Here is a 27,099-nt window from a genome sequence, read left to right on the forward strand (position 1 = left end):
CAAAGTTCGATTTGAAAATTCAGAGTAGTTTTTACAAGCGTCGGGAAAAACAATAAAAAAAAATTAGCAAAACGATGATTTCTACACAAAATTTGGTTTTCGACAAAATCGATTTATGTTTTTTGGGGTAACTAAAAAACCATTGACCTCGGATACTTTTATACAAATTTTCACCAGATGTTTATATTGCAATTTTCTAAACACTATAAGGTATATTTTCCATAGGTTTTGAAATATTTCAATCTATTTATAGATATGAAAAATGTAATATTTTTTTTTAGTCTTTTTTTTTCTCGTTGATGATAAATATTTTTTTGCTCGGTCAAAATACTTGAAAATTTAATGCAAGGTTCATCATAAATCATAAGTTGTAGCTTATGGAAATTCAAAAACAAATTTGAGTGGTAATCCTCAATATTTTTTTATGTATGTCTGAAGTAAGAATAAAATCTAAAAGATGTTCAAAATATTTCTATTAATATCTAAGTTTTGTAAATTTAACACAAGATACCTAACTTTAACAACAACAAAAATTGTACCAGGAAAACAAATTATGATACAAAACATTTTTTGGGTAATGGATTTTAAGCTGTCTATTAAGGAATTCTCATACTAACTTGATATTTTCAACAAATTTTGAACCACCCCTTAATGTTAATTACAGTCATCTAAATGTTTTATTTTCACATGGTTGATTTTCATCATATTAATTATTAAATGTGGCCATAGTTAATAAAAATTGTACAACAATGAAAAAAATATAGGTTCTTACCTACTTATAAAAATATTTGAAAATTAAATTATGAATATAATGTTATATTGAACAGTGATGAGTCAACATCACTGATGACTTAAGAATTTTTTTCTGTTGATCCTATATATTGCTGTATTAGCTAAATATTAGTTTCATGATATTGTGATTCAAAATGTACTAATTTTATTTTTAAAGTAATTTTATTATTTTTTTTTAGTTTTTTCATAATGTGGGGTATTTTTCTCAAATTTTGTATTTATTTTTTATTTTTACAAGCAGCATACAACCTGTATCGTCTGATACAATAAGAATATAGGCTAAAAGCAACAAATGTGATAGGTCAACATTATTTTGATGAAAGGAGCCACCCATTAACAACACTTCCCATGATTCAACTTTTTTTTCTTAGATTTTAAAGAAAATTTGTTAATTTAAAAATATTAATCATTTCATTATCATTAAAGAGTTTTCTCGTAATTTGTAAATTTATATACGATACACATTACACATTCATGTGTTTATACAATTGCTTTTACATACATAAGACATACTCTGATCTACACTCTTATCGATATAATTAATGGATTTGATAAACAAGATTAAATTTACATGGGTGTATTAATTGTCAAAGAAATTATTTTTCAGATCATTTTTCTATATATTTTTAGAGCATTTAAACATTTTTGATATTTTGGTACTTTATTAGGTCATCAAAAATCCAATCTCTAATTATGAAACATAGATACACATCCATATATGATGTACCCATGAAGGCATACAAATTAAGCACTCAGTCGCTCAAGCTGTTATAATGGCTGTTTTGCAGGGTCTGTGGCAAATCGTACAACCTAATTCATATTTTTAATTTTAAAACTTCCTAACCTCACCCCTATTGTGTAGGTAAAATATGATAGGAAAAATAACCACTCAATAACTCTGATAGCTTGATAATAATATACATGGCAGTGAGTAGAGGTGGATTGTCTGAAAATTTCGGCCCAGAAAATTGCCGTGCGAGGCCCACCCAATATATTATAAATTGTAGTAAAACTTTTTTATTTTATGAATAGACTTATTTATGATTTAATATAAATAATACGTTTGACATGTAAGTATGTATATTATTTTTATGACCACCTAAATTACCAACTAGATTCACTTTCCTACCAGAAAAGATGATGAAATCAAAGTCTTTCTACTATCACAAAGTGAAAAACAGTCACAACAATTTTTTTCTTTTAAAACACACCACTATAAAATCAATACGTTCATTGTGACTCAAAGAATAAAATATAAAAAAATATTTTATAAAGATTTTGTCAGATAAATGAACCCATGTTTACTATTATACTTCTTAGTACAATCAAAATTACATCCAAAATCATAATATGAACATATGACAACAAACGACGTAGATATGCAGTTAAATGTTATCAAATAATTTGTAATCTAAGTGCATCAGCCCGCCCAGTTTAATAAGAGGATCGACCCACCGGAAACTTTATTGGTATCCCGGTGGTCCAATTCGTAGCTGGCTATAAGACATATGCACGAATTGTATGTTGTTTCATAGTAGAGCAGTCATTGTAGCTAATTGCAGCCTGGAAACCGTACCTTAGCCCTTAGGTCATGTATTAGTCATAAACGGAATTACTGTAAATGGGTATGAGTTGATACAGTACGTCTTCTTAAGCAGTATATTATGGTACTGTTCCAAAAAAAAAAAATGTTAAAACTAAATATTATCATTCAGACAATTTGTAATAAAAAATAAATTATGAATAATTTATTAACTACATATAAATTATAATACAAATATTTAAATATTTAATTCAACTGATTAAGTTTGACCTTAAATGTATTATTTTATTTGAACTTAGTACAGTTAAGTATTAAAGTCCAAACAAAAATCTGCGTGCTTTAATGGCACCAGGTGTTGAGGCGAGAGAGCTATCCGAACCAGCTCTAGCTTCAATTTCAGTTAATAGAGCAGTAACATGTTCTGTCACCTAAAAGTTGAAAATTAATACAATATATTATGTAACTTAATGAATAGTTATATTTATATTTTATTTACTCCAAAGGTTTGACAAGTCTCCGTTTCCTTCCACAAATCACGACATTTTCCAGCTAAAGAAATAGCTCGATCATAATAATGTAGATCCATATAATAATGTCCCAAGTACAAATATATTTTGCTTAATATTAAATTCAATTCAACAGCAGTTCTATTTCTAATTCCAATTTTCAAAGCCCTTCTATTTATTGTATTAAAATGTTCACGGGTTAATTCATTACTGCAATCGCCATATTTATCATAAAATCTATAGAAATGAAATAAATATTATACACTAATAAAATATTTAATATTTATAGATAATTTTTCAATTCACAATTATGATAGTTTAATTTTAACATATTATACAACAGATTCATTCAAAAATTTCAATTTTAAAATTTTTGTTACTGCTTACAGCATTGAATGAAAATGTGCACAACAGGAAACTATTAAAAATTATTTCTAATAGGTAATCAATGCTTGGATGCTCCTTCACATTTTACTACAATAAAATGAAAAAAAAAATTGTTATACAATTTATTATGACCTGTGAGCAATTGTTTGCAATTTAATATCTATTGTGCATACAAAATATGGTTATGAAATGTATACATAAACACCAAAATATTAAGTTAATATTATAAATATTGTTTGTAATATAATTTGTGTATTCTGTAGTGGCCACATCTCCTAATTCTTAGTTAATATTTCATTGCACCCTCATAAAATTAGATTAGACCGGACCTGTGACCATCCTGAGATGTCCCTTCCATTGAAAAACTTTTGGGAGTCACTAAACATGATGAAAGTATGATGTGGACACAAGATAATATCTAGTATCACAGCCAAATTGCATCAATTCATAGATTAAAATATAATTATAATGTTAGTATACAATTGTAAACATATTTAATTAATATAATATAAAACCTTAATTTTATAGTAAACTAATAATGATTAACTAACTTTGAGAGTTTTAGCATTATTGTTCCGTCAGTATCGTAAAATAAGGCTTTATAGAAGCAAGCCATCGATTCCAAAATACGATCGGCACGGTCAAACATTTCTCCTAAAGATACTAGCATACGATAATCTCTAGGCCTTAAGTCACGTGCATGTGCAAAATAGAACAAAGCATAATTAGGCAACTTCACTAGTTCGTAAATTTGGCCCAGACCATACCAAGCTCTGTAGTCTCTTATATTTATTTCTGTGAACATAAATAATTCAAATTATTATTATTATCAATCATATTAAGTGAGACATTTATAATTGGAAAGTATTCATTGTTTAAATCCTTTTATTGTTTTATTTTAAATTCATCCCATTATCCAAAAAATATTTTAATTTTGATAAATTGAAATTTTAATATTTTTAATGCAAATAATTATATTAAAACTAAAAGGTTTATTATTGTTTTATACTTATTTCTTATTAATATTGTATCAATATAGGGTAAAAATATGTGAATTAATGAATAATAATAACAAAATTACTTAAGTAGGAACATTTGTATAAGATAGTTTATTATCAGCGTATTAAGTGTAGCCACTTACGTGCCTATGCTGTTTTTATTATACATTAACACCCATACTCTATTCAGAATAAGACCGTGACTCGGCGGCCGAGTTGTGTGCATGGGCGTGGCTTTGTTCCGTGGCAGCACCCGACATGCCGCCATAGTGGGGACAGCGTCTGATTGTAGCAGAACAAAAACTGGTCGTTGCCGGGTCACAGTCTTATTTTGAATAGAGTATAGTATGTACAAAGTAAATCCAGACACCCTTAAAGACATTTTGTACAGCTAAAAGTATTTAAAAATAAATTTCTAACAAAGAATATTTTTTTCATAATAATTATTAAATCATTGATAATATAGACAAGGTATAACTTACTTAAAGCTTGTCGATATGATATGATGGCAGCATAAGAGTTTTTCATTTCAATGTACTCATGACCCAGTAAAGTCCATGCAGTTACATTAAATGGATTTATTCTCACAGCTTTTTTGAAATACAAAACTGATTTAGCATGATCACATTTTAAACTATACATGTTTCCTAATAACAAATTTATAAAATTCAATCATGTACTCAAAATAGTATTGATTAAAAAAATATTTATTAGTAGGGTACAAATTTTAAAACAATATAAAATACAAAAATAATTCCTATTATAAATGAATAAAGAATTATAGAATAAATATTAAAAAGTATTAAAATGTGTTAATTTAATACATAGGCATCTTTCACAAAGTACATGAAATCAGTTTTCCAATCCTCAAGTGTTTTAATAATTACATTGAGAACACAACATAAGTATAATCAAAACCATACAAACAGTTAAATAGTAATATATTAAATTACATTAATTGTTACCATGTGTAATAGACAGTTAAATTTTTAAACGGGATTGAATAAAAGCCTTCTTTAAGATATTCTACGTACAAAATGTAATTAACTTTATTAGAATTAGACAGATGCTTTTAAATTCCATACACTATTTATTATTGATATATATATATATTACCAAGCACACATAATGTTTCTTGACGGTAGCGGTCGATAGAAGCTACATACTTGGATAAAACTACAAGTTCATCAGGACTAGTACAGACATACATTAGATTTGATAATAGATCTAAATTATCTATCCTAAATGGATCCATTCCCATAACAGTTTTAAACGATACTATTGCAGTAGCAATTTCTGTAAAAAATTGAAACTTGTTGTTAAAAGTTAGTTTTTGTAGAAAATATTAGTCAACCAATTAATATTTACCACGCTTGTTATGATGTGCAATAGCTAATTGGGCTTGCATATACGGCCAATCTTGAAAATCAGCATGGCCTAGCTTCCAAATATCATTGTATATATTTATTGCTCGGTCAGTTATTTGAAAATCAACATACATATGTGCAATAAAAAGAAGATGCATCCAGTGATGTTCTTTGCTTTCATTGAGTCGTAAGTTCAAAGCATCAAGCTAAAAAATTAACTATTTGAATAAATAATTGGAAAAAAATGTTTTAACGGGTTTAGTTATTTACAATAAATTTTTTTTAGCAATTACCATATGTAAGTCTTTAACTAGTGTTGATAGTTCTATCCAAGCGCCCCAGAAACATGGCTGAATTTGTAATGCTCTGACCAATATATCTATAGCCTCATCACATCGATCTATTCTTTTTAACATAACAGCTGTAAGCCATAATAAATAAGGGTCTTCACGTTTAATTCTAGGCTCTTTATGATCACCAGCAGACATACTATTTTCAGATTGAGCTGCTAATGCTGTAACTTTGACTTTTTTAGTAGTGTTGTTGCGTTTAGTTATCTTGTTTTTTTTCGCTAGGGTACTTGTACTAGCTTTTTCAATTCTTAAACTACGTGGTCTTCTACTGCATCGTCTTCCTTTGGGAGTGGAATCAACTTCTTGCTGTTGTATAGAGTGTTTTTGATTAATAGTGTCAAGATCAGATGCCTCTAGGGGTTGAGGTTCATCTTCAGATTCTTCATCAGAATCATCTTCACTGCCATATACATTGAGTATTAATAGTTCATCTAATAGTTCCATGTATGCTCGCATATTTATTGGTTTAAACGAATCAAATAAGTTAGTACGTTCATATATACATTCATTATGCATACTTAAATATCTAGCCATATAATGCAAAAACATCGATTTGCTGTTATTTGTATGTTTTGCTATGTGTGCACAGCTAAAAATATAATATTTAAAAATACATTAAAATAAATGCACATGTTACATAGATATTTAAAAATTACCTGGGATAATCTTCTAGATCATAATATGCACGAGCTTTAAAATACACCAAATAATCTTCTAAATTGGTAAACGCTGGTTCTAACTCGAAACGAATAAATTCATTATTTTCATTTTCATATTCAAAATATGGAGGAATATTTTTTAAAGTCATCATCAGTTCTGAGAGACTGTAAAAAAAAAAAAAATTTTGTATTATTATTATGTGTTATGATATAGGTAGATATCGCATTTATGAACAGTGATGTTTAACTGTGGCTGCTCTCGAGAGGGGATGTGTGAAATTACTGGTGTCAAAGGGAAAGCCAGTGTCATCCAATAAATTGCAATATTGTATAATGTCATGAATAATAATTTCAATACAAACACAAACATTTGTAATGTAAGGCGATATTGCAATGTTACGCTTATGAGAGACAACAAAATATTTTTGAAGAAATTATATTCAATTATATTAAATTTATTCATATTATTATATAAGGTCACGTCATTTAAAAAAAGAGTACTTACAATTTTGTGCTCTGGTGCAAACATCTGTCCCTGGATTCTTGTAAAGCGTAAATAAGTTCAGCTTTTATGAGCATTGGATCTTTGAAGAACTTCAAATAAGGTAGGTATATATTGGCCATTATGCAGATCTCACCAAATACGTTAAATGATTTACAAATTCTAATTTTATGTTATTTACAATCGTTCACACTACCTACATAATAAATTAATAACATTTATTATTTATAGTTGATTCGAGCCCGAGTAAAAACTAAAATCATGATTTCGTCGACGACCGTTGTGAATCTGTGATAACCATAGAGTATAGACTAAAGATATTGAGAATTTAGATGATAATTAGTATCTAGCCGGGCTTATCACCAAATAATAAATGCAGTCCATGGCTTGATAAAGATGTGATGCTTTAAGCAGTCTACGCCAGACCACAATCTTTTGTTCCAAAGTCAATTTGTGCGAATTAAATTAATACTAAAAATAAACGTAAGTATTATCATGTATTATATAGGTAGATAATAAAGGTATTTTGTTCTGAGAAACATAAAAATATTTGTCTCGACTGGGAACTTTCGAGCTTAGATCATATCATATTATATCATATTGTTCTATGATCATATTATTATTTATTATAAAAGATATAATATAATGATTCAATGTTTCGAGTGACGGAAGCTCCGGCTCAAATTTATTTTAAAAAAATGTCCTGATGACCACATGATTGTTTCACCTTCCTCAATCTATTCATACCTTAGCCCTTAGAATTTAGATCATACCTCATAAATAAAGTAATACAACATTTTATACAATTTTATTTTATGATCTAATATTTATGCCATGAATAAATTAAAAATGTGATGTGGACTTAACTCAAAGGTAAATGTATTTTAAAAAACACAAAAAAACAACCCACATAAAAAAAGCTTGTAAGTCATGGGTGCAGAAGCATTTGAATTCAATAATAAACCTAATATTTGGCATTGTATGCAAAAAAACAATTCTGAGTGGAAACAGTTTATCGGCCTAGGATATTTTATATTATAATATGTATTTTATTTTATTATATATTACTACGGTAGCCAGTAGGTTGAATTAATGTTATTTGCATATTATCATATTTGTGTGATTAAGTAACAAACTTATTTAATACCAATTTATGGGAATGTAAAAAAAAAACGAGAAGTAGTTTGTCATCTGTAGCTAAACGTAGGGAAAAAAATTCAAATAAATAATACAATTATATAGTATGTATATTGTATAAGAAGTCTGTCTGGTTAAAATAACTTTTAAAATTGTTATTAAATACAGATATGAATCCAATTAAAAAATATTTCAAATACATTTTAAATACTTTTTCTTAAAAGTATTTGGCAAGTAGGTTAAGTAATATATCATTAGTATAATAGTATGTTGCTGGCTTTTGTTATCATACTACCTACTTTGATCAAACCAATACCAAAAATTAAATTTAATATAAGATAATTTTAGTGAATTACTTACAGTGGTTTTCAACAACGATACTGTCTATACTGAAATAACATTTTTATAAAAAAATAATGTAATTAAAGTTAGTGAAATGTGTGAAAATGGCCATATTATAATGTTTATTAAGGGACTGTAATAGAGGTGTCAGAAAAGAAGTTGCCGTAAGGGAAAGGGTTTAATAATGTTAATAATTGGATAACTGGTTCTAGACTAACAATACACACAATTGTCCATTTTATATACTACTGGGTTTGATAAATGTCTTCTCAAAATTTATAATTAAACAATACATTTTTAAATTCAAGTTTTATGTATAAAAAAATATTAAATATTGCAACATTTTTTTATAATTTATATACACAATATATTTTTTCATTTTTATTGATTATTTTATTTATGGCGGGACGATAACAAACAAGAGTGGCAGGGAAATAAATTGTATATAGTGTACTGGCAGGGGGATAACGAACAAGCACCTATTTTTAAAAAAATTATCTGATCTGGACCCAACTAAGTTTTATTTATTTGAAATTCAAAAATGTTTTTTATGTGAGCTTAGATCTTTTTGCCACTATGCATATTATTATCTTCTTAATGTAATTAAATTTTCAAAATGTTTTAACTAATTTTAAGCCATTTATAGTTTATAAAACCTTTATAGTTTATTAACCTATTCATACCGTTTTTAAATACTAAGTTGGCACTGATTTAAAAATGAATAAGAGCTACTTATACTATACTAATTTATATATAGTAAAAAGATTTATTTTTTTAGCAATAAATAGCTCTAAATACTGCATTTTGAATAGAAAAATAAATTTCCAATAGCAATATTAAAATTGTGAAATAATAAAATATCCTTAGAATTATACTGACATTCTGTCTTTGCTCAAAATCATTATTCAACATAGAAAATGATTTATTATAAATTTCAAATTTAATACATCTTAATTATTTAGTATTCACATGTATTTGACTACAATCTAGTATCTACTATAAAATGTAAATTATAATTTATTGGGTACAAATAAAACATTTTAATGCATTTTAGTTAACGTTGTAATTATTTTAGTGTTTTGAACAATAAACTAAAACTACATTTTTTTTACATTTTTTTCTTTTTAATGTAATTAACTAAATATTATTTGTATACTTATAAAAAAAATTTATCAGTCTTAAATGTTTTAAATAAGAATATATTAAATATGAAATTATAAATGTTTTTTACATTCAACTTGAATTTGGTATGAGTTATAAAAAATATACATGGAGATTTCATTTTCACTTGTAATTAAAATATTACTTTGTTGAAGTATATTAAAACTGTAAAACGGTATAAATTTATTCTGGAAAACACAGAATATCTGAAAGAGATCGGATAGTGGACTTTCGATTGTATTGGTCTTCTGGAACAATTATTTCATCCCTGACAAATGTGACCATTACTTGCCTACAAACAAAAAAGAAAAAGGATAAATTATTATTGTACACTAATCAATTTATGAATAATACGTCCAATTAGTAAAAAAAACAAAAAGGCATATATTTTAACTGTTAACAATTGAATTTATATAAAAAGGAAACTTAAAAGATTTTTGAATAAAACTTATTAATTTATTATGTTTTGACTGTATTTTCTTACAAATATGTTAAAATTATTATTATTATTACATAAGATTTGTTAAAAAATGTTTATTTTTGTATTTTATACTTATGAAGTGGGTATGAGACATAAATTATGATTACTTTACCTATTTTCAATGATATCTTTGAATGCTTCACTTTCATCATATAAATCTCGATAGTTGTCATTTGAAACCACCACTCCATCACATTTATGGGCATAGTTGAGTATAATTCTATGAAATAATAATAACAACAGCGATGGTGAATGTAATTTTAAAATCAATTTACTGTAGTTAATCAGCTATACATTCATACGTCATAACTATTATTTTTTAAACCAAATTTCTCATAAAACAAGTTTATAGACATAGGACGAGACTATAGAGGCATTGTAGGGTATTCCTGCCCCCCCCCCCCCACCCAATAGTTGCATTTCATGAAAAGTTGCCAATTTTGAGTTTGTTAAAAAACAAAAGGCTATTGACAATTTACCAAAACAATCATGATGAAAAAAATTGTCAATTTGGTCATTGATGCACTAGCAACTAAATTATATTGATTCCTCATAATATAAGTAAATCGTCATTATCTTGTATAAGAGAAGATAACCAAGGTATTAAGAGGACGTTGCACAAACCTCATCATAATAGACATATACCAACAAAAAAAAGATCCAAATTTTAATAATCAAGTTGAAAATATTTTACAAAATAGAATTTTAATTGATTTTAGACATATTAATAAATATATTATTAGATAATCTTTTGAAGTGCTTGCTAACTATTTAATCCTTGTTTGATATTTTTAAATCACCAAAATCTGACAAAGAAAAAAAATACTTACGAAGCGGATCTTATTAAAAAGGCAATTTCTTTGTTTCCACTAATATGTGATATGGGCCATATAATTGACCTAGAACTAGTTGGAGTAGAGCTGAATAATCTAAAATAGTATAAAATCGAATATGGCAGATGAAAGATTGAATTCTTTAATGCATTTCAGTACAAAAAAAGATCTTAGTGACTGTTAGGTATTGGATGACAATGGTGACATAGTGGAAAGTGGAGTGTATTGAAGCAACAAAGAATTTCCGTACAGTAAATATTATGATAATATTGTTTGATAAGATTAAAGAATTGTTTCATGTTTACATCTATACTTTTGTTAATTTTAATTTCATATAAGTACAAGTGTTATCAAGACAGACAAACTATTTGTCATAATTTGTTAATAAAAACAATTCTCTTACTATAATTCTTGATATAAGGAAGTGTTATTTTTTTTTAGTCAGTTGGCAATATGAAAATAATTCATACCCTCATTAGTTTAGATCTAAGATCGTCCCTCCATAAACATTTTATGAAGAGGATTCTCAATCTTTAAAATTTGTATATTTATCACCGGGAAAAAAAAATAAAAAAAAAATTGTACATTAATATCATCTATCTGATCTGTGGTTCTAATATTTTGATGATACAAGTAGAGAAATAACTACATACAACTAATTCTAATAAGTTTGTTATTTATTAAATTACCGGTCATCATGACATGTCATCCTTAAGTTTTGGACTTTTCTGCTAGGTGTAAAACAAATTTGCCCTTTTTTATCTAAATTATTTAAGATGGTATTCGATTCAGACCCAGGTGGTCCCTGTCGATGTTGTGGAATGAATGCTATCACATCTTTATGGCCTCGATCAGTGAAAAATTGTATACATAATTCAATGCCTTTTCCTGAAAACGTTCCTGAACCATGTCTAGAGAGAAGTAAATTGTGTGATTTAATATTTTTAAGACAATCAAAAATTTATAAGTTAGATATATACATTTTCATAATGTAAGAAACTGTAAAAATATAAAAATAATAATATTTCTGAGAAATTCTGTTAATATTACATTAAACATTTTTTTTGGTTTTAATGTTTTCATAAGTTATTACTATCTTTATTGTAGTGAAAAAATTTATAATTTTAAGAAATAAAACTCACGCAAATCCAATATTTAAACCATCAATGATGATTGGTCGTAGCTTTCTATTAGTGTTAGAAGTTGTACCTTTTGAAGATACGTGTGGCTTGACAATTTTAACAGGTTTTTTATTTAATGCAATAAAATTCTGTGAGTTAGAAGACATTTTTTGTTTATCAATAATAAATCCTCCTAAGTTGTCACTCAAATAATTAAATTTAGTTATATTTTCTTCTTCCCATTTTCTTTTACGATTACGTAATGGACTATTATATGAGCTCTTAATTGTGCTGGTTGTAGGAATACCTAAACGCTCGTGTACAGATTTTAAACGACTTGGTTTAATAATTAACTGTTCGTTTGATGTATTTTCTTCATCACTTTCATCCGATATAGTAATAAGTTCTATAGACTTATTTTGACCAAGAGTAGGATCATCAATAATTTGGACATCATCATCATCAATCAATATTGTATTCCTTGGAAATTGTTTAGGGACATCCCCTTCATTTGCATTGCTCGTAATAGTAGTATCAGTAATATCTATTATTTCGTCATGATCAATATTAAGTCCTCTTTTTTTATGATCTACAGTTTGGGAGTTCTCAAGAGTAATACTATCAGTAGTAATATCAGTTATATCGATAATTTCATCATTAGTAATGTTGGATACTTTGGAAGAAACCGATTTTATACTTTCAAGCTCATCAGTAGAAAGTGAATTGTCATTATTACCCTCTGTTACATCAACCGCACTTGCATTAATTGATTCATTAATGTTTATGGCAACTGTTTTTGACATAATTTCATTGTCAACCAACTTCTTAGAAGACCGCAGCCGGTTTTTTAATGAACCTAGACTTTTCCTTTTAGTCTTTACTTTTCCCATCATATATATCTGTAAAATACTTTTAATACTAATTAATTATACCACAACATTTTACAAAGATTTTTACTTGATAAGTTATAAACATCTAATTCAACACAAATATTAAAGATATATTATTATCTTTGTGAATAGAATATAGTAATTATAAATGAAAAAAACATGAAGTTATCGGAATTTTTTAAAAAAATTTTAAATTAATGAGTACTAGAGAATTAAAATTAAGATTACCTAAAAGAGCTAACAGATACTTACAATAATTATTGTTTGTTATAGTGATTTTCTAATATTAAATATATTTAAACTATATTCTTCTAATAACTATTTACTAAGATAGGTACATAAAATATTAGACTTTTCATATTTTAAAATAGTTTACTCGTTTTTAGTTAATACAGAATATCATAAACCAATGATCATTTGTAAAGTGATAAGACTGGTTTAGCCAAAATATAGAATTAATAACAATATTAATATAGATTTTAAAATGTATACTCATTGGCAGTGGAATCCTCAGCTTTTTAAATAGCGGGGGTTGAGAAAACATCTCTGTGTGCAATATTGAAGGTATTAAAGATTAAGTTCACAGATATAAACACATATATTAGTGGTTGGATTGAAGCCTTAAAAGTTTGGTCTATATTTATTATGTGCACATTAATACATTATACACATCATGTTCGTAGATAATTCAGAAATAAAAATACATGGGTATATGACATATTCTCATCACATTCTTTGAGCACACCCTTACTCAAAGGTTGTAATTACCATAAATGAAAAGAATATTTTCTCACGTAAAATGAGAATTTATTATGTTGTCATCAAAACTCAAAAGAAAAGCTAATTATAGAAAGTAAGAAACTGAATTATATTTTTATAAATCATTTTATTGTAGAAAACTGAGTCCATACAGAATAAAAAAGTTGAGCTTTTGTTATGGTTGACCATTTTACTATGTGTGGACCTTAGATTACATACAATGGATGGAGCCAGCCCACTTGCCCATGTAAACAATTTTACACATATATAAGAGACGAGTCTCTGAATTAGATACTTGAAGTGCACATTTAGCTGTAGCACGAAAAAAGACACAACAAAAACTGAGAAGACGCGACCATTAGACTTTTGCATTGTACAAGCGAGAGCAATGAAAACCTCATTAATTCAGACCTCATTAGTCTAGGCTTCGCTTAATCTGGACAGCCGTTTATCATGATAGTTCATTATGTAGATTAAAATAAACATGAAAACGAGTTCAATTATAACAACTATGTAATATTTTTTAGGTTTAATATTGTTAGATATATGTATTAGTTAGACTTAAGTATTGTAAGTATAGTAAAATATCCAATACAATTTTTTTTAAATTTATAATTTACGATTCTTGGTTATTTTGTTTAATCTGGACTTTCATTAATTCGGACAACCTAGAACCCCAATTAGTCCGGATTAATGAAGTTCTACTGTACATCCAATGGCAAGCCAGAAGGGAATCTATATCATCAGGTCAATAGACACACCAACCGATGAAAAACATCATATTTTTGAGTTATCTTAGAGTAGAATCTCCTGTTAAACAAATTATAGAGGACAATAATTTTGAGGATATGAAGTATTGGTTTTATATTTTATTATTATTTCACTAAATATTAAATAACTAGGCTTTGTGGATGACCTAAACAGTATAGTAAAAGATATAGAAAGTGTGGAAAGAAACACAGAGGGCCTAATTAGGAATGCAAAGGCATTGCGCATGAAAGTAAATGAGGAAAAAACAAAAGTTATGGAAACCTTGGAAGGTGAAATAAGGGCACCTTAAGTCAACAATAATATCTTTGAAAAAGTAGAAACTTTCAAATACCTAGGAGCGAAGAAAAGGGGCTTGAAGAGCTGTAGAGCAAAATAAGAATTAGATAAATTAACTTTGTATTCGATATAACATTTTATTTTGTAAATTTAAATGATTTTTCATTTATTTTTAAAGAATATTTAGACAATTATATCCTCAAAATTATTCATCTTTATCATTTTTGTAATGGGTGATATAACTCTAAGATTACTCAAAAACACTTGAAAAAAAATTGTTAAATTGCATAAATGTGTTTGGTCTATGTTACGCGTAGGCCAGAGAGGGGAAAAAAAGTGAGAGCTGACAACCTCATAAAATATACGGTATAGCATAAACAATGTTAACCAAATCAGTCTACAAATCAAATCTATATTAGCTATTTAAGAAGCTCTGAAAAGAACTGATGGTGGTCCTTAAAAGGACCCTTTAGAAACAGTACTTGTTTTGAAGGCGGGGCATGGAAGGACAGTCTTACTTTAGAAAATATTTGAGAGTACCCTTTCTTATTAAATCGTATTCTTATTAAATCTTAATCAATAAAAGACATTTTGAAATTTAGATACGCGGATTTTTTTTATTACACTTTTGCATCCCTTCTAATTTTCTCTTAATCTAAGCACTGTTTAGAAAATGTTTTTAATAGATATATTAATAATCATAATGTATTTGAAAAAATTTGAAAACAATTATATTGAATGAATAATCAAAAAATGTATGTGTATTACTTATTATCCAACTCAAAATTAAAATCTAATTGAAATTAAAATAAATTAGTATGTTGTTCTCGCAATTTACAAAATATTCCAAGATATTAGGCCAAAGAAATAAAATATTTTTATAAACTAAAATTTTTTTTTTGAGAATTCTGTTTAAGTTTTGCTTAAGCCCTGCCATACCCCGCTGATATGTTATCTTTGTCTTACTAACTTACAACATAGTACATTTTTTGTTTAGCAGTGAGCAGAACCAATTTTGTATTTTTAGCTTTAACATTAGAGTGAATTGATTCAATATCAAATCTAATGGTAAGAATATTAACTAGGCATCCTGTAAGCTATTAATGATGTATAAATATTAAATTGAATTATGAGCATTTTAAAATTCTAATATTATACATAGTTACCTATTATAACTCACCTAAATATTAAAATACCAATAAAAGTCTATGAGGTCCCTTAGGTAATATTTTTACATTTAAGTTTGATATTAGGCTAATTCACTCTTAATATTAAAAATGATTAGCTAACAACACAAAACTATTTCTGCTCAATGCAAGTTTTCTATGTTGTATGTTTGTAATCTTCATCACTCGTGAGTGTGGGCACGTGGCTTCCACTTAAGTTTTACTTCCATAAAACTGAAAATAAAAATCTACTTAAAAGTAAATTAGAAATTTAAATTTAATAGTTTTATATATTAACTTAAGCTCATTGATATGATTATTGTTATGTTGTTATATGAATATTTTTGTTTTAGTCCCCAGTTTTAGTAGTATTAATCATCATACTATTATGTTCCTTTGATTTATAATATTATCATTTAAGGGTAACTGTACAACTTTAGGAAACTTGGCTAGTGATATTTTAAACTTGATAAGATCATATAGATCTGAACATTAAAAAAAAGATATATACATATAAAACGCTTGAAAATTCAGAGAGCGAGCGGCATGTAAACTATCTTAATTTTTAATTTTTTGAAATGTATTACCTGTATGTATTATGTATATATTTTATTACAATATGATTAAACCAAAATTGACTTTAAGGAAATTATTAATTGCGAATTAATTTATTAAAAAGAAATTATAATACAGAAGAATTCACATTGGCTAGGAAAAGTGAAATGAAAAATTTGCATTAATTGCACATTTTGTTTTTACTTGATAATCCTTTTTAATGAGCTAATAACCAACTTTCTAGCTATCATGGTTTAGGAGAAAAGTTAGAAAAATATTAAAACATTAATGTACAAATCCGCTTTAAAAAAGGTAAAATCATTTAATTTTCAAATATATTTATACATTAATACTCCAAATCCAAGTATCTTGTATTGCGATACTGATTTTTGAGTATCTTGACCAAGTGCCGAGTTTGTTAAAATGTGCATAAAAAGTTTTCAACTATTGATTATTGTAGATCAGTTGTTCTCAACCTCCTTTATTCAAAGCCCTCTTTGTAGATTTTCAATAATCTCACAACCCCCCTTGAAAATTGAAAAACTATCATATTTTTTATGTACTTAAGAAATAAACTAAATGGGAACTCAAGTTCGATTCGACATCCCAGTAATTTCTGTATTAAGTCTAAGAAAATTGTACAAGGACTTTTAATGCTTCATCATGAAAAATGTTACTTTGTGATAGCTGCTTGCCCTGCAATGTGTACACGCCCCCCACTCAGGTAGGGAAACATTGTTGTAGATAATGAAATTTTAGTGATAGGGGGTTTGGGAGGCAAAGCCTTCCATAGCTTTGTGAGGTATTTACAACTATGCCACCCCACGTATAAAAGGTCTAGTTGTACCTATCTACCTAGTACCTACCCATTACTTAATTTGTCTAATTAAAGACATTAAACAACAAAATGTACAGATAAGGAATTTCAAAAATTTTGCAAGAACCACAACCATACTTTATTGGATAAAACGGTTACCTAGGTATATTACAGAGGCACAAAATATGTACAATGTAAGAGTCAAAACTAATTTTTCTTATTAAAATGTCTACTTACTGGTTATTCACGATCCAGACGTATGTTTTAGGTCGACTTTTTAATAATAGAGATAATAAGAACTAACAATGAATTGTAGTCGTCTGTGGCTTACTGGCTTGTGGTAGTACAGTTCAGTCAGTACAAAACTACACTACTACAGAGTTCAGATTACCTCACGAAGATGTAACACGGCGGTAACTAGAATGTAAAGCATGAAAAACTGAAATTCAAATGACAGAAAACAGCTTATCTGGAATTTAAGAAACAACTTTGAATTGTTAGAATGCCAGCATGGTATTTCCAGTATCGTTATTCATTTTTCATAATCACTAATCAGCACAGAGTACGGGAGAGATAAGCACTTGTCCGAAAAATGATAAGAGTGGTTTTACGGCGGTTACGCTATGACCACGATGTAGAGAATCAATCTTCTCTACATCGTGGTAATGTTGCGTAGCAAGTCCAAGGATATTTTCGTTTTTTTTTTATCCGAGTAACGTGCTTGTTTCTCGTTAGTACTTACTACAACTACATCAGTACGTGCAAGATTTTCAAGAAGAAAAATTCGATACGTATCGATACGAAATAGTTACGTACCACCTGGTATCGGAGTTCGAGTCCGATACGGGTCGGTACGTATCGCTTGTATATTGCACGTGTAACATCTTGAACGTTCAAAATTGACCCGATACGTACCGATACACTCCAAATTCTTTCTTGAAAATCTTGGAGTTTACTATTTATTAAGTAGTAACACTTGTAACGTGCCGAGATGATATACTTGCAATAACTCGATTGCAGCCTCTCCACATACTAAACTTAATTATAATAATTTAAGTTTCAAATAAACTCTACTACACTAAGAAGTGATTGTACGATGCATTCGGCCATTCTCAGGAAACGGATTACGGAATGCACAAAAAGTCAAAGCGAATACCGTAGCCAGGATTTTTTCCGGTGGGAGGGGGGGATCAATATTTTATCCTATTTATACTCTTATTATAATTAGAACCAATAGTTCCTAGTAGGGCCCGGATTTATATGCATTTGCAATTTGCATGTTTTATTATAATAGTCTAAAAGTAGCTAGATAAACTACAAATTTGAATCTTAAGCTAATGTGTTGGTATGCAAAATTAAATGTTGCATATTTTTGAATATTTGAACCATTATAAATTTGTATGCATATTTTATCATTTTTCAAGAATATAATGCATATTTACCGAAAAAATAGTATTAAGTTATTAATGCTAATACTTAACGCTATGTCCTACGTAAATCCCGCGAATGTGGAAAGATATGATACAACAATTACAATTTATACAGTTACACGTATTTCCACTATAACTCGTTAAAATTAGATAAATTTTGCTTTAGGTACCTCTACGATCATGTATCGTCGCTAACGATCTCGATAACGAAAAACTATATAGTGATGAACTGACAGACCATATTTTATGATATAATACATAATATATTTATATGTTAATATTTTAAATCAATATTAAATGTAGTTCAGCAGTTGAGTGCCGGGGACGCAATTATGTCCATCGAAAAAGTGAAAAAAACTCAATGTTGGAAGAAAACATATTGAAAGCCGATTTAGAATTTATTTATTCATATTATGGAATACTAAAAACAGCCAGCTCGAGCTAAGAAAAGCAATGTCTTCCGTTAGCTGATTCTATTAAAATATATACCGGAAGACTATTCATGCAGTGATTGGTATACTTTAAGTATGCCCCAATATCTTCAACGGCTGTGTAGAACGAAGTTTTTCTCGATTCAAGAATATATTTGCATAAAAATCGACGTGCATTTTTATTTGAAAATTTATCCAAGTCTTTTAAAATGTCATTGTGTGTATACAATATAGTAATTAGTAATATACCTACTCGTCCTACTCTAAACGTTTCCTAAAAGTATCTACCCACAAATAGTACTATAAATTACAACAAATAACTAAAATCGATCGTGTATAATTGTAAATGTTGAGTTATCATAGTACATACTATTAGCTAATAAAAAAAAAAAAACTAAAATCATTGTTCTTGGTTTTAGTACCTATGTAATGCAGTGGATTTTTTTTAGCAATTTTCACTGGGTGACCAAAAATATATTTTCAATTAAATATTAAATAATAGTGAGATGGAATTATTTAATTCTCGTCTTCTCGTATTAATTAAAAATAAATATAACGCTAGAAAGTAGAAATAAATGATAGAAGTTAATAAAAATGTGTCATAGCTTATTTTAAAAAAGAGGTAATTTCAAGAAAGATATAATATTTATTTATTATTTAATAATTTTTTTTTTAAATTTAATAATTGTGTGTTGTATTTAGTTTACTAGTTAAAAAAAATAACTAAATATTAATTTCGTCCAAACTTGAACTTAAAAAACTATAAAAAAAATGTTTTCAGTTTTCACCATCAAAAACTTATGAATTATGATGAACTTTGTACTACACTTTATAGCTTTGTAACCTTGCAAATTTTTTAAATCGATATTTATTTTAAAAAAAACTTATAAAAATTGAAATTTTCATACACGCCTGTAAATTGCTGAACACGAGTCAAAATATTTTGAAAATGTTATGGTGTATAAATAATGCTAATGTGTATATACATCCAGTGAAAATGTCATATATCTAAGGCTATTTTTTTTATGGTCATAGACCAAAAACCAAAATCGATGTTGTAAAAAAAAAAAATTTTTCCCGTAGCTTTTGAAAAGTACTAGAAATTTTAAACTTTGGCCTATGAATGCACCAACTAGATTCACTTTCCCGAGGTGTAAGGTTAAGGGGTTAAGTATAAATTAAACTGAGTTGTTTTTATAGTCTTTAAATAATACATTAATTAGGGCGGGAAGGCAATGCGGAGGAGGGGTTTAAACCCCCCCCTCCTGGCTACCGCAATGAGTAACGAGGATATCAAGATCCTACGGTGCTCGGTAGTCACTGCTGCACTCAGAGACATGAACATATAATAGTTAACCAATTTTGTCATGCTCGTGGCTAAATACACATTTAAGAGCATTCGCCTTTCAGCCGTGGCCCGTGGGTGTACTGCACTTCTGCTGTACTGGTGTACATTTTTCTGATGCAGAGTGGCGAGGCATCGATGTAGCCAGTAACGCAGCGAGTGTCAGTAACGGACAGACGCCGTAGACGGTAGACCTGTACTGTCGTAGACCGTAGTGGCCGTGGGCCGTCACTCGTCACTCGTCAGCTAACTTATAATTGCTGAGCACGTCTTATTCCGTATAATAATATTATATTATTTTATGTATATATATATATATATAATCTATAAGGCTGTCGCAGTGCTGGTGGTGTGACGCGCCCGGAATTATGGTACAGCGTTCGCGGTCGGCGTGGAGGAGAAACGGAAGTCAACGATGGGTCGGAACAATGGCGTTACCGTTGTCATCGGTGTGGTTCAATGGACGGGCCCGTGTGATTGTGGATTTCAGAAATTGTGACAAGCACCCAGGTGACCGCCCACCGGCGCCTCGCCGACCGTACCGTATCAACAACACTTCGGCAAGGCCACCGCCGCGCAGCGCCTTTATCAGGTCTTCCGAACAGTGCCGCCGCCGCAGCTGTAGCTACTGTTTTATCTGTTGACCGGGCGACGGGGGTAGCAGCGTGCGAGAGAGAGAATCGTGAGCCGTCGCAGAACACCCGATCGGTGCGCACGGGCGGGAGCGAGATAACCGGGCGGTATACGGCGCCAGCGTGCGCGTGCGAGAGAGCGAACACCACGGAGAACTATCAATGTCGACCGTCCTTGTCTAATGTAATTCAATGGTGGACAAAACCTCCCGACGGAGGCCGCGTAATTTGTAAATATTATATCATAGCTTAAAAAAAAAATTTAAAAAAAATTACCATTCATAATATATATTATATACGTGTGTAGTATATATTGTATAGGTGTTGTACAGATATTTCGTGTTGTAAAATTTTGTAAAGTTCCGTTCGTCCGTTCGTTTTGTGTTTGTGTGCGTGCATGTGTGTGTGGTGTGAGCGAATGCTGAGTGCCGGCTGTGCGTTCCAGAGGTACTTTGTATAAATACCAATAATAATAATAATAATAATAATAAATAATACAAATAGATATAATTGAAACAATTAGTAATTAGCCATTGCCCAATAATATTGCAATTAAAAAACTGTCGGTTGATTAATATCAGTGTAAACAAATCATCTCTCGGTTATTGCTGAAAGTTTTCCATCGGTTCAATTGGTTCTTCGTTCACCATCCGCCGGCTATCGTTACAAGTGAGTCCACCAAATACCGGTGTAAACTAAATCCTTTTCGCCAGTGACTCGTCCCCATTTGTTCATCTTTGACGGACGTTCATTGCATGCAAACTCATAATATTATGATTTTATTTTAACTTCTCCCTATAGTCTAATACTGATATGAGTTTTTTTTATGACCTTAGTTCACTGTTTTGCTATAATTATTGTATAGATAGATTTGTTTATTGTTATTTACATAGAATATTTAAGTTGCTTTATTATTTTATATATAAAAGAAAAATTTAGATGGTTTTTTTTGTATAAATTAATATAGGCAGAGTTTAAATACAGTTAGTCATTTAAACTCTTCTTAATATTATGATCTATTACTCTTACTTTATAATAGGATCCAACATTAAAACATTTACAGTATTTAAAAATCTTGGCTTTAATTTATTAACTAAATTTTGTTTTAGTAATTTATATTGAGGTACATTACAGGCCCTATGAAGGTCCTTGGATTCTTAAAACTATGTAAAAATAATTTTCTTTATTAAAATGTTTTTGCTGTTTTTATGCTGCCATTGTCACTTGTACTTGGCTGAAGATCAATTGTGTATTAAGCACATGTAAAATAATTGTTGTTGCTAACCAGGCGGTCTCAGTGTAGAAAATTCAAAATTTACTACATGCCATGTAATGTTAGGACTTCAATATTTCAATTTTCAATTGTGAACTAAGATCTTAATTCATAATTTCAACATAAATTATTTATCAAAATGAAGCATATAATCATTTTATTACTATTCTATTAAATATTGTTGGGCACCTTCATAGTTATGTTCCAGACTCGAATTGTCTTACTTTTAATCGCAAACCTAAGAAACTAAAATGGTGTGTATGAAATATATTATATTTTGTCATCTATGTTGTTAACATTTTCATATGTACCTGAGTACTTATTTTAATACTTAGTGGTAAAATGTTCTGTCTATATGTAAGTCAATATGGATCTGTCATATATTGACAAGTATCTGTAAAAACATATGACTTGGTGACCCTTGTTATGCAGTTATATTTTATAATAATAATGAATATAATGTTTTTAATCTGATTAACAACTAACAAAATATAGATAATAGGAGGGTTCAATATATTATTTTAATTTATTTTATTTAAAGACCAAATACAACCCAAAAAATTGGTACCTACCTATAGGATTTCTAAAAATAAAATTGTGTTAAAGATTTATCTTGTTGAGTTTATTGCTGGTTTTTTAATATTGTTTGTAGATATCTATATCAGTATTCTTAAAATTATATTCACACGTTTCTTGTAGTTATTTGTATACAATTATATACCTATATAGCTAGTATGTATTGTATAGAGTATCCTAGTAGGTACTTTATAAATTAGGTATATATTCTGTTTAATTAAATGAGTTTTGAAATTTAATTAATGCATAATAGGTTGATTAATGAGTTAACCAAATTCAAAGAATAAATTATATTTATATAATAGCCAAGTGTTACTTATAGCCTATAGGTACAATGATGAACTAAGAAATTGTGTATCATGGTTGTTTTATTTTATACTTTGTCGATACTATTGATACATTGATATTAGTTAATGATAATTTTCTATTTACTTATAAAACTATATTATATGTTCTAAAATTATTTCAAATATTTCAATACCAAAATATTAATTGTATCATAGGTATCTATATATATATTCATTTGATTTGTATTCTTTAGTGAATATAACTATTACATAGTGTTATTAACATTTTTTATTTGGTTTTTATAAATTAGTTATAGTATTATAGCTAGGTTATAATAATATACTATGAATATTATTTTTAATAGGCCTAGTATTTATATCAATATTAATATTATGATTATTATTATGAAAATAAAATAAAATTAAAATAAATTTTTTTTAAAAATTTCAGATTTCTTACAATTTCAAATGAAGTGGTTAGGCGCAGGGAATGTACCTGTTTCCAGCACAAATAATACAGTGTTGAATAACAGTGGTAATCATTTGCAAGTAAGTTGTTTACATTAATGTAAAGATTTAACATAATCATAAGCATTTGCATTTTATGTTATAATATATTTTATATAGGTATAGTAAATAAATATTTGTAATTATTATTATTAGACAAACAATTGACCAACAATTACTCCATCATTGATTGGATATGAATCTAACTTAATAATCATTGTGATAATTTGCACCTCATTATGTTACAGATTAATAATTTTGTTATAATTCATACTTAAAAAATTTGTTAAAATTTCAAAAAATAGACAATATAGACAAACCTATCTGTTTGATTTGTACAAAGTACAAAGTACCTGTGACATAAAAATTTTAAAATAAATTATTAAGTTCATGATATATCATTAATAATTGTATTAGTTAATAGTAATAACAAAAGTAAATGTTTTTGATATTTTACTATGCACCGAAATAAAATATTTACAACTTAATTATTTTAGGAGCATCAACAACAGTTAAATGAGAATGAACCAAGTGGAGATAATGTATTACGACAAACAGTACAAGAAGAGCCAATTGTCAATTATGTATTTGATTGTGCATCAGGTGAATCACAAGAATATGGATTACAATCTGCTCCATTACCATCTAAACTCCCACAGCCTAGGTGGCCAGCAACCTCTGAGGACTGTTTTTTAGAGCAAGTAAGTTAATATTATATTGTTATTGTTATAGATGACATTGATAATACTAAATAAAATATAGGATAAAAAGTAGGATTTGAGGTTTGATTGACTGTTATTTATGTTTAAGATGCAGGAGAAATGGAAATATTTCTCTGCGAAAATGTCTCAACCTCCACCTCAGATATCTGAAGTACCAAATGTACAATATCAATTACAACCTATATTAGTTAAAGTGAGAATTTAAAAAAAACCGTTGCTTTATTCATATATTTTTGTTTACTTAGAAAGGTTTTATTATATTATGATTTGCATAACTTTTATAAGGAGACAATTTTACGCACGTAGATAGGACTCAGTTTTTTTTATTAGTTAATTGGGTATAAATAGCGTATAAATTATAATATTAATATTTTAAACTAAAATAAAAGCTATTCTGAGAAGTTCTAGACTTATTCAATTATTCGTGTTTTTTAAGACAAGAAAAACAAAATTGGCTAACCAAAATGACTAACATTTATCACTAAAAACTACATTTTTGTTTCTGCTAAACTAAAAAAAAAGTTTTGGTTTTTGTTTCTGCCAAATCATTTTTCTTTAAATATTATATTTGGGTTTGAGTACCATTAGTTATAATTCCGGTTACCTATATGTTATTTTTGTTTTATGGTATTCTAGAAAGTATATTTCTGAAAATAATACATTTATACCCACAGTATGGTTCTATCCCAGTGATAGTTTATGCAAAACAACAAATAATTGCAATTCTATGCACACTTGTTCAACAAACATTTTTACAAATTGCATCCTAATATTAATATATTTAGTAAAACTTGAATTTCAAGTGTTCCAAAAATGTATTATACAAATAAACGGTTCTAAATTAAATATCCAAAAACTAAAAGATAAAATACACAAAGTAGTATAATTAATGCGTCATGTGCAATGACTAAGTATGGGTAAATATAAAAATATTACCTGTAAGGGATTTTTGAAACAGTACTTATGGTATGTATGTCTAGATTTTTGCAGAAACAAAAATTAAACCTTTTTTTAGTTTGGCAGAAACGAATAACTCCCAAAGATTTTACTCATAAACCTAACTTAACCTAACCTTCTCCTCCTATTCCCATTCATCTACCCTTTCAGACTTGCCAAAATAAAAATTGTTTTCAAATTCGAACCCTTTCCCAAAAATTTATACTGGTTGGGCCAATTTTAATATATATTGATAAATAATGAATTAATGATAATTTTTCAATGCATTTGATTGTATTTCTTAAAGTTGTTATTATTTTAATACTAACACATAATATTTAATAATCTACCTATTTCTTATCATGTAAATTATTAAAAAACCAATAATTTCATATACTGTGGGTATTCTTGTCATATGCTGAATATTGCACACTTCTATACGTCATATGTGGCGTACCACATATTTTTTATATTAAATACATCAATCTAGGAATAATAATAAAATATAATATGTATAATATATGTATGTTTATAAATATTCATCATGTATGAACAATTATTATTATTATCGTTTATATTATATAACAAATAATTATCAAAAAATATTATGTATTACAATACAATTTAACATCTCTTAGAAAACAAACAAATTGGTTGTCTTTATTATTACCAGATCCCATCATCGTTTTGCTAAACATGATGTAAGCAAATATAGGATTGGTTGGCGGTTTTATGTGCATACCCTTAGTCTCCTAAAGTCTTAAATACGTGCCATTTATCCGAGTGTAATTCTGTACCAATTTCATTTTGAATTATTTCATGCCATGTCTTTTTTATATGTCATAGTAATATCACCTCAATAACATAATTTTCATCTTTTTGACACATACCAAACTCCACCAACAAAGCAGTACATTTTTTGACATAATTTCCACTTCTAAAATCAGATTTCTCTTCATTGCTCAACCCATATGTATCCAAATTTTCTGTAGCAATATCAGACTCTAATAATCTCTTATGTTGTACATTTTTTTATCACGCTTTACAGATCCATCAACTTAAACAATAATATTTGAACCTCCCATTTTACTTTTTTTTTTCAAAAGTAGCTACTAGTATGTCCAGCATAAATGTGTCCAGTTATTTATTGTGTAACTTCCATGCTCGTTTTATGTTATTTTTTGATTGCAATAATAAGCCAGTTCTAAAATTTGTGACATTCATAAGCCACTATTATTTTTACCTTATTTACCATTGTACATGATAAAAGTGTTACCTTTATGGACGGACTGAATTCATTCACAACCTTTCTTGGTACATTGTATGGTTTGTTCTTTGCTAGTATACAATTTTGTTTGAGTGCCACAGTATTCGCAAAGAAGAGTTTCTCTTACTTAATTGTTGATCGAAATTCTTGGTTAACATAATGTTAAAACAGAATAACGTTTACTATGTGGGTTCAGCATAAACTAAACCGTCACTGATTATCTTATTCGATTACAATTACAGTTATGGTTATAGTTAGACATAGGTGGCAACTAGGC

At 28.2% G+C, this 27,099-nt stretch overlaps 3 protein-coding genes across 14 annotated transcripts in view; 1 reads left to right on the plus strand and 2 right to left on the minus strand.

Annotated features, from left to right (window-relative positions):
- Positions 1-2,551: 2,551 nt before the first annotated feature.
- LOC111033998 (cell division cycle protein 23 homolog) lies at positions 2,552-7,539 on the minus strand. The gene is made up of 9 exons (XM_022315003.1): positions 7,111-7,539; positions 6,603-6,770; positions 5,887-6,535; positions 5,595-5,799; positions 5,343-5,522; positions 4,709-4,873; positions 3,780-4,023; positions 2,832-3,078; positions 2,552-2,763 (listed from the first exon to the last, which is right to left on the minus strand). The coding sequence occupies exons 1-9, from the start codon at positions 7,227-7,229 to the stop codon at positions 2,647-2,649; spliced, it is 2,094 nt and encodes a 697-aa protein (XP_022170695.1). The 5' UTR covers positions 7,230-7,539; the 3' UTR covers positions 2,552-2,646.
- A 2,279-nt stretch (positions 7,540-9,818) lies between these two features.
- On the minus strand, positions 9,819-17,993 carry LOC111033997 (NEDD4-binding protein 1-like). 2 transcript variants are annotated; one of them, XM_022315000.1, is made up of 5 exons: positions 17,654-17,993; positions 12,204-13,081; positions 11,751-11,972; positions 10,341-10,448; positions 9,819-10,039 (listed from the first exon to the last, which is right to left on the minus strand). In XM_022315000.1, the coding sequence occupies exons 2-5, from the start codon at positions 13,073-13,075 to the stop codon at positions 9,931-9,933; spliced, it is 1,311 nt and encodes a 436-aa protein (XP_022170692.1). In that variant the 5' UTR covers positions 13,076-13,081; positions 17,654-17,993; the 3' UTR covers positions 9,819-9,930. The 2 variants fall into 2 exon arrangements, with proteins under 2 accessions (XP_022170692.1, XP_022170693.1); XM_022315001.1 differs by having other exon boundaries at positions 12,204-13,091.
- A 3,403-nt stretch (positions 17,994-21,396) lies between these two features.
- Positions 21,397-27,099, plus strand: part of LOC111033991 (maternal protein pumilio) — a 100,660-nt gene continuing 94,957 nt past the window's right edge. For 3 of the 11 annotated variants that reach the window (XM_022314984.1, XM_022314988.1, XM_022314989.1), the window contains exons 1-4: positions 21,399-21,923; positions 23,842-23,939; positions 24,395-24,598; positions 24,708-24,812. In XM_022314984.1, the coding sequence (XP_022170676.1) occupies positions 23,859-23,939; positions 24,395-24,598; positions 24,708-24,812 (390 nt within the window). In that variant the 5' untranslated portion in view covers positions 21,399-21,923; positions 23,842-23,858. Of the gene's footprint in view, positions 21,924-23,841; positions 23,940-24,394; positions 24,599-24,707; positions 24,813-27,099 lie in introns of all 11 variants that reach the window. The other 8 variants (XM_022314992.1, XM_022314994.1, XM_022314986.1 and 5 more) reach the window with 7 other exon arrangements.

The sequence above is a fragment of the Myzus persicae genome, unplaced genomic scaffold (genome assembly GCF_001856785.1).
Source record: "Myzus persicae strain clone G006 unplaced genomic scaffold, MPER_G0061.0, whole genome shotgun sequence".
NCBI classification, from domain to species: Eukaryota; Metazoa; Arthropoda; class Insecta; order Hemiptera; family Aphididae; genus Myzus; species Myzus persicae.

What these genes read in the sequence shown, in the direction of transcription:
- LOC111033998 (XM_022315003.1), bottom strand. Translation starts at nt 7,229, where the DNA reads ATGGCCAATATATACCTACCTTATTTGAAGTTCTTCAAAGATCCAATG. An exon ending in GATCTAGAAGATTATCCCAG is followed by an intron (nt 6,536 to 6,602) that starts GTAATTTTTAAA and finishes TTATATTTTTAG; the next exon opens with CTGTGCACACATAGCAAAAC. An exon ending in AGACTTGTCAAACCTTTGGA is followed by an intron (nt 2,764 to 2,831) that starts GTAAATAAAATA and finishes TTCAACTTTTAG; the next exon opens with GTGACAGAACATGTTACTGC.
- LOC111033997 (XM_022315000.1), bottom strand. Translation starts at nt 13,075, where the DNA reads ATGATGGGAAAAGTAAAGACTAAAAGGAAAAGTCTAGGTTCATTAAAA. An exon ending in GGTTTAAATATTGGATTTGC is followed by an intron (nt 11,973 to 12,203) that starts GTGAGTTTTATT and finishes ACTTCTCTCTAG; the next exon opens with ACATGGTTCAGGAACGTTTT. An exon ending in ATGACATGTCATGATGACCG is followed by an intron (nt 10,449 to 11,750) that starts GTAATTTAATAA and finishes ATTATTTCATAG; the next exon opens with AATTATACTCAACTATGCCC.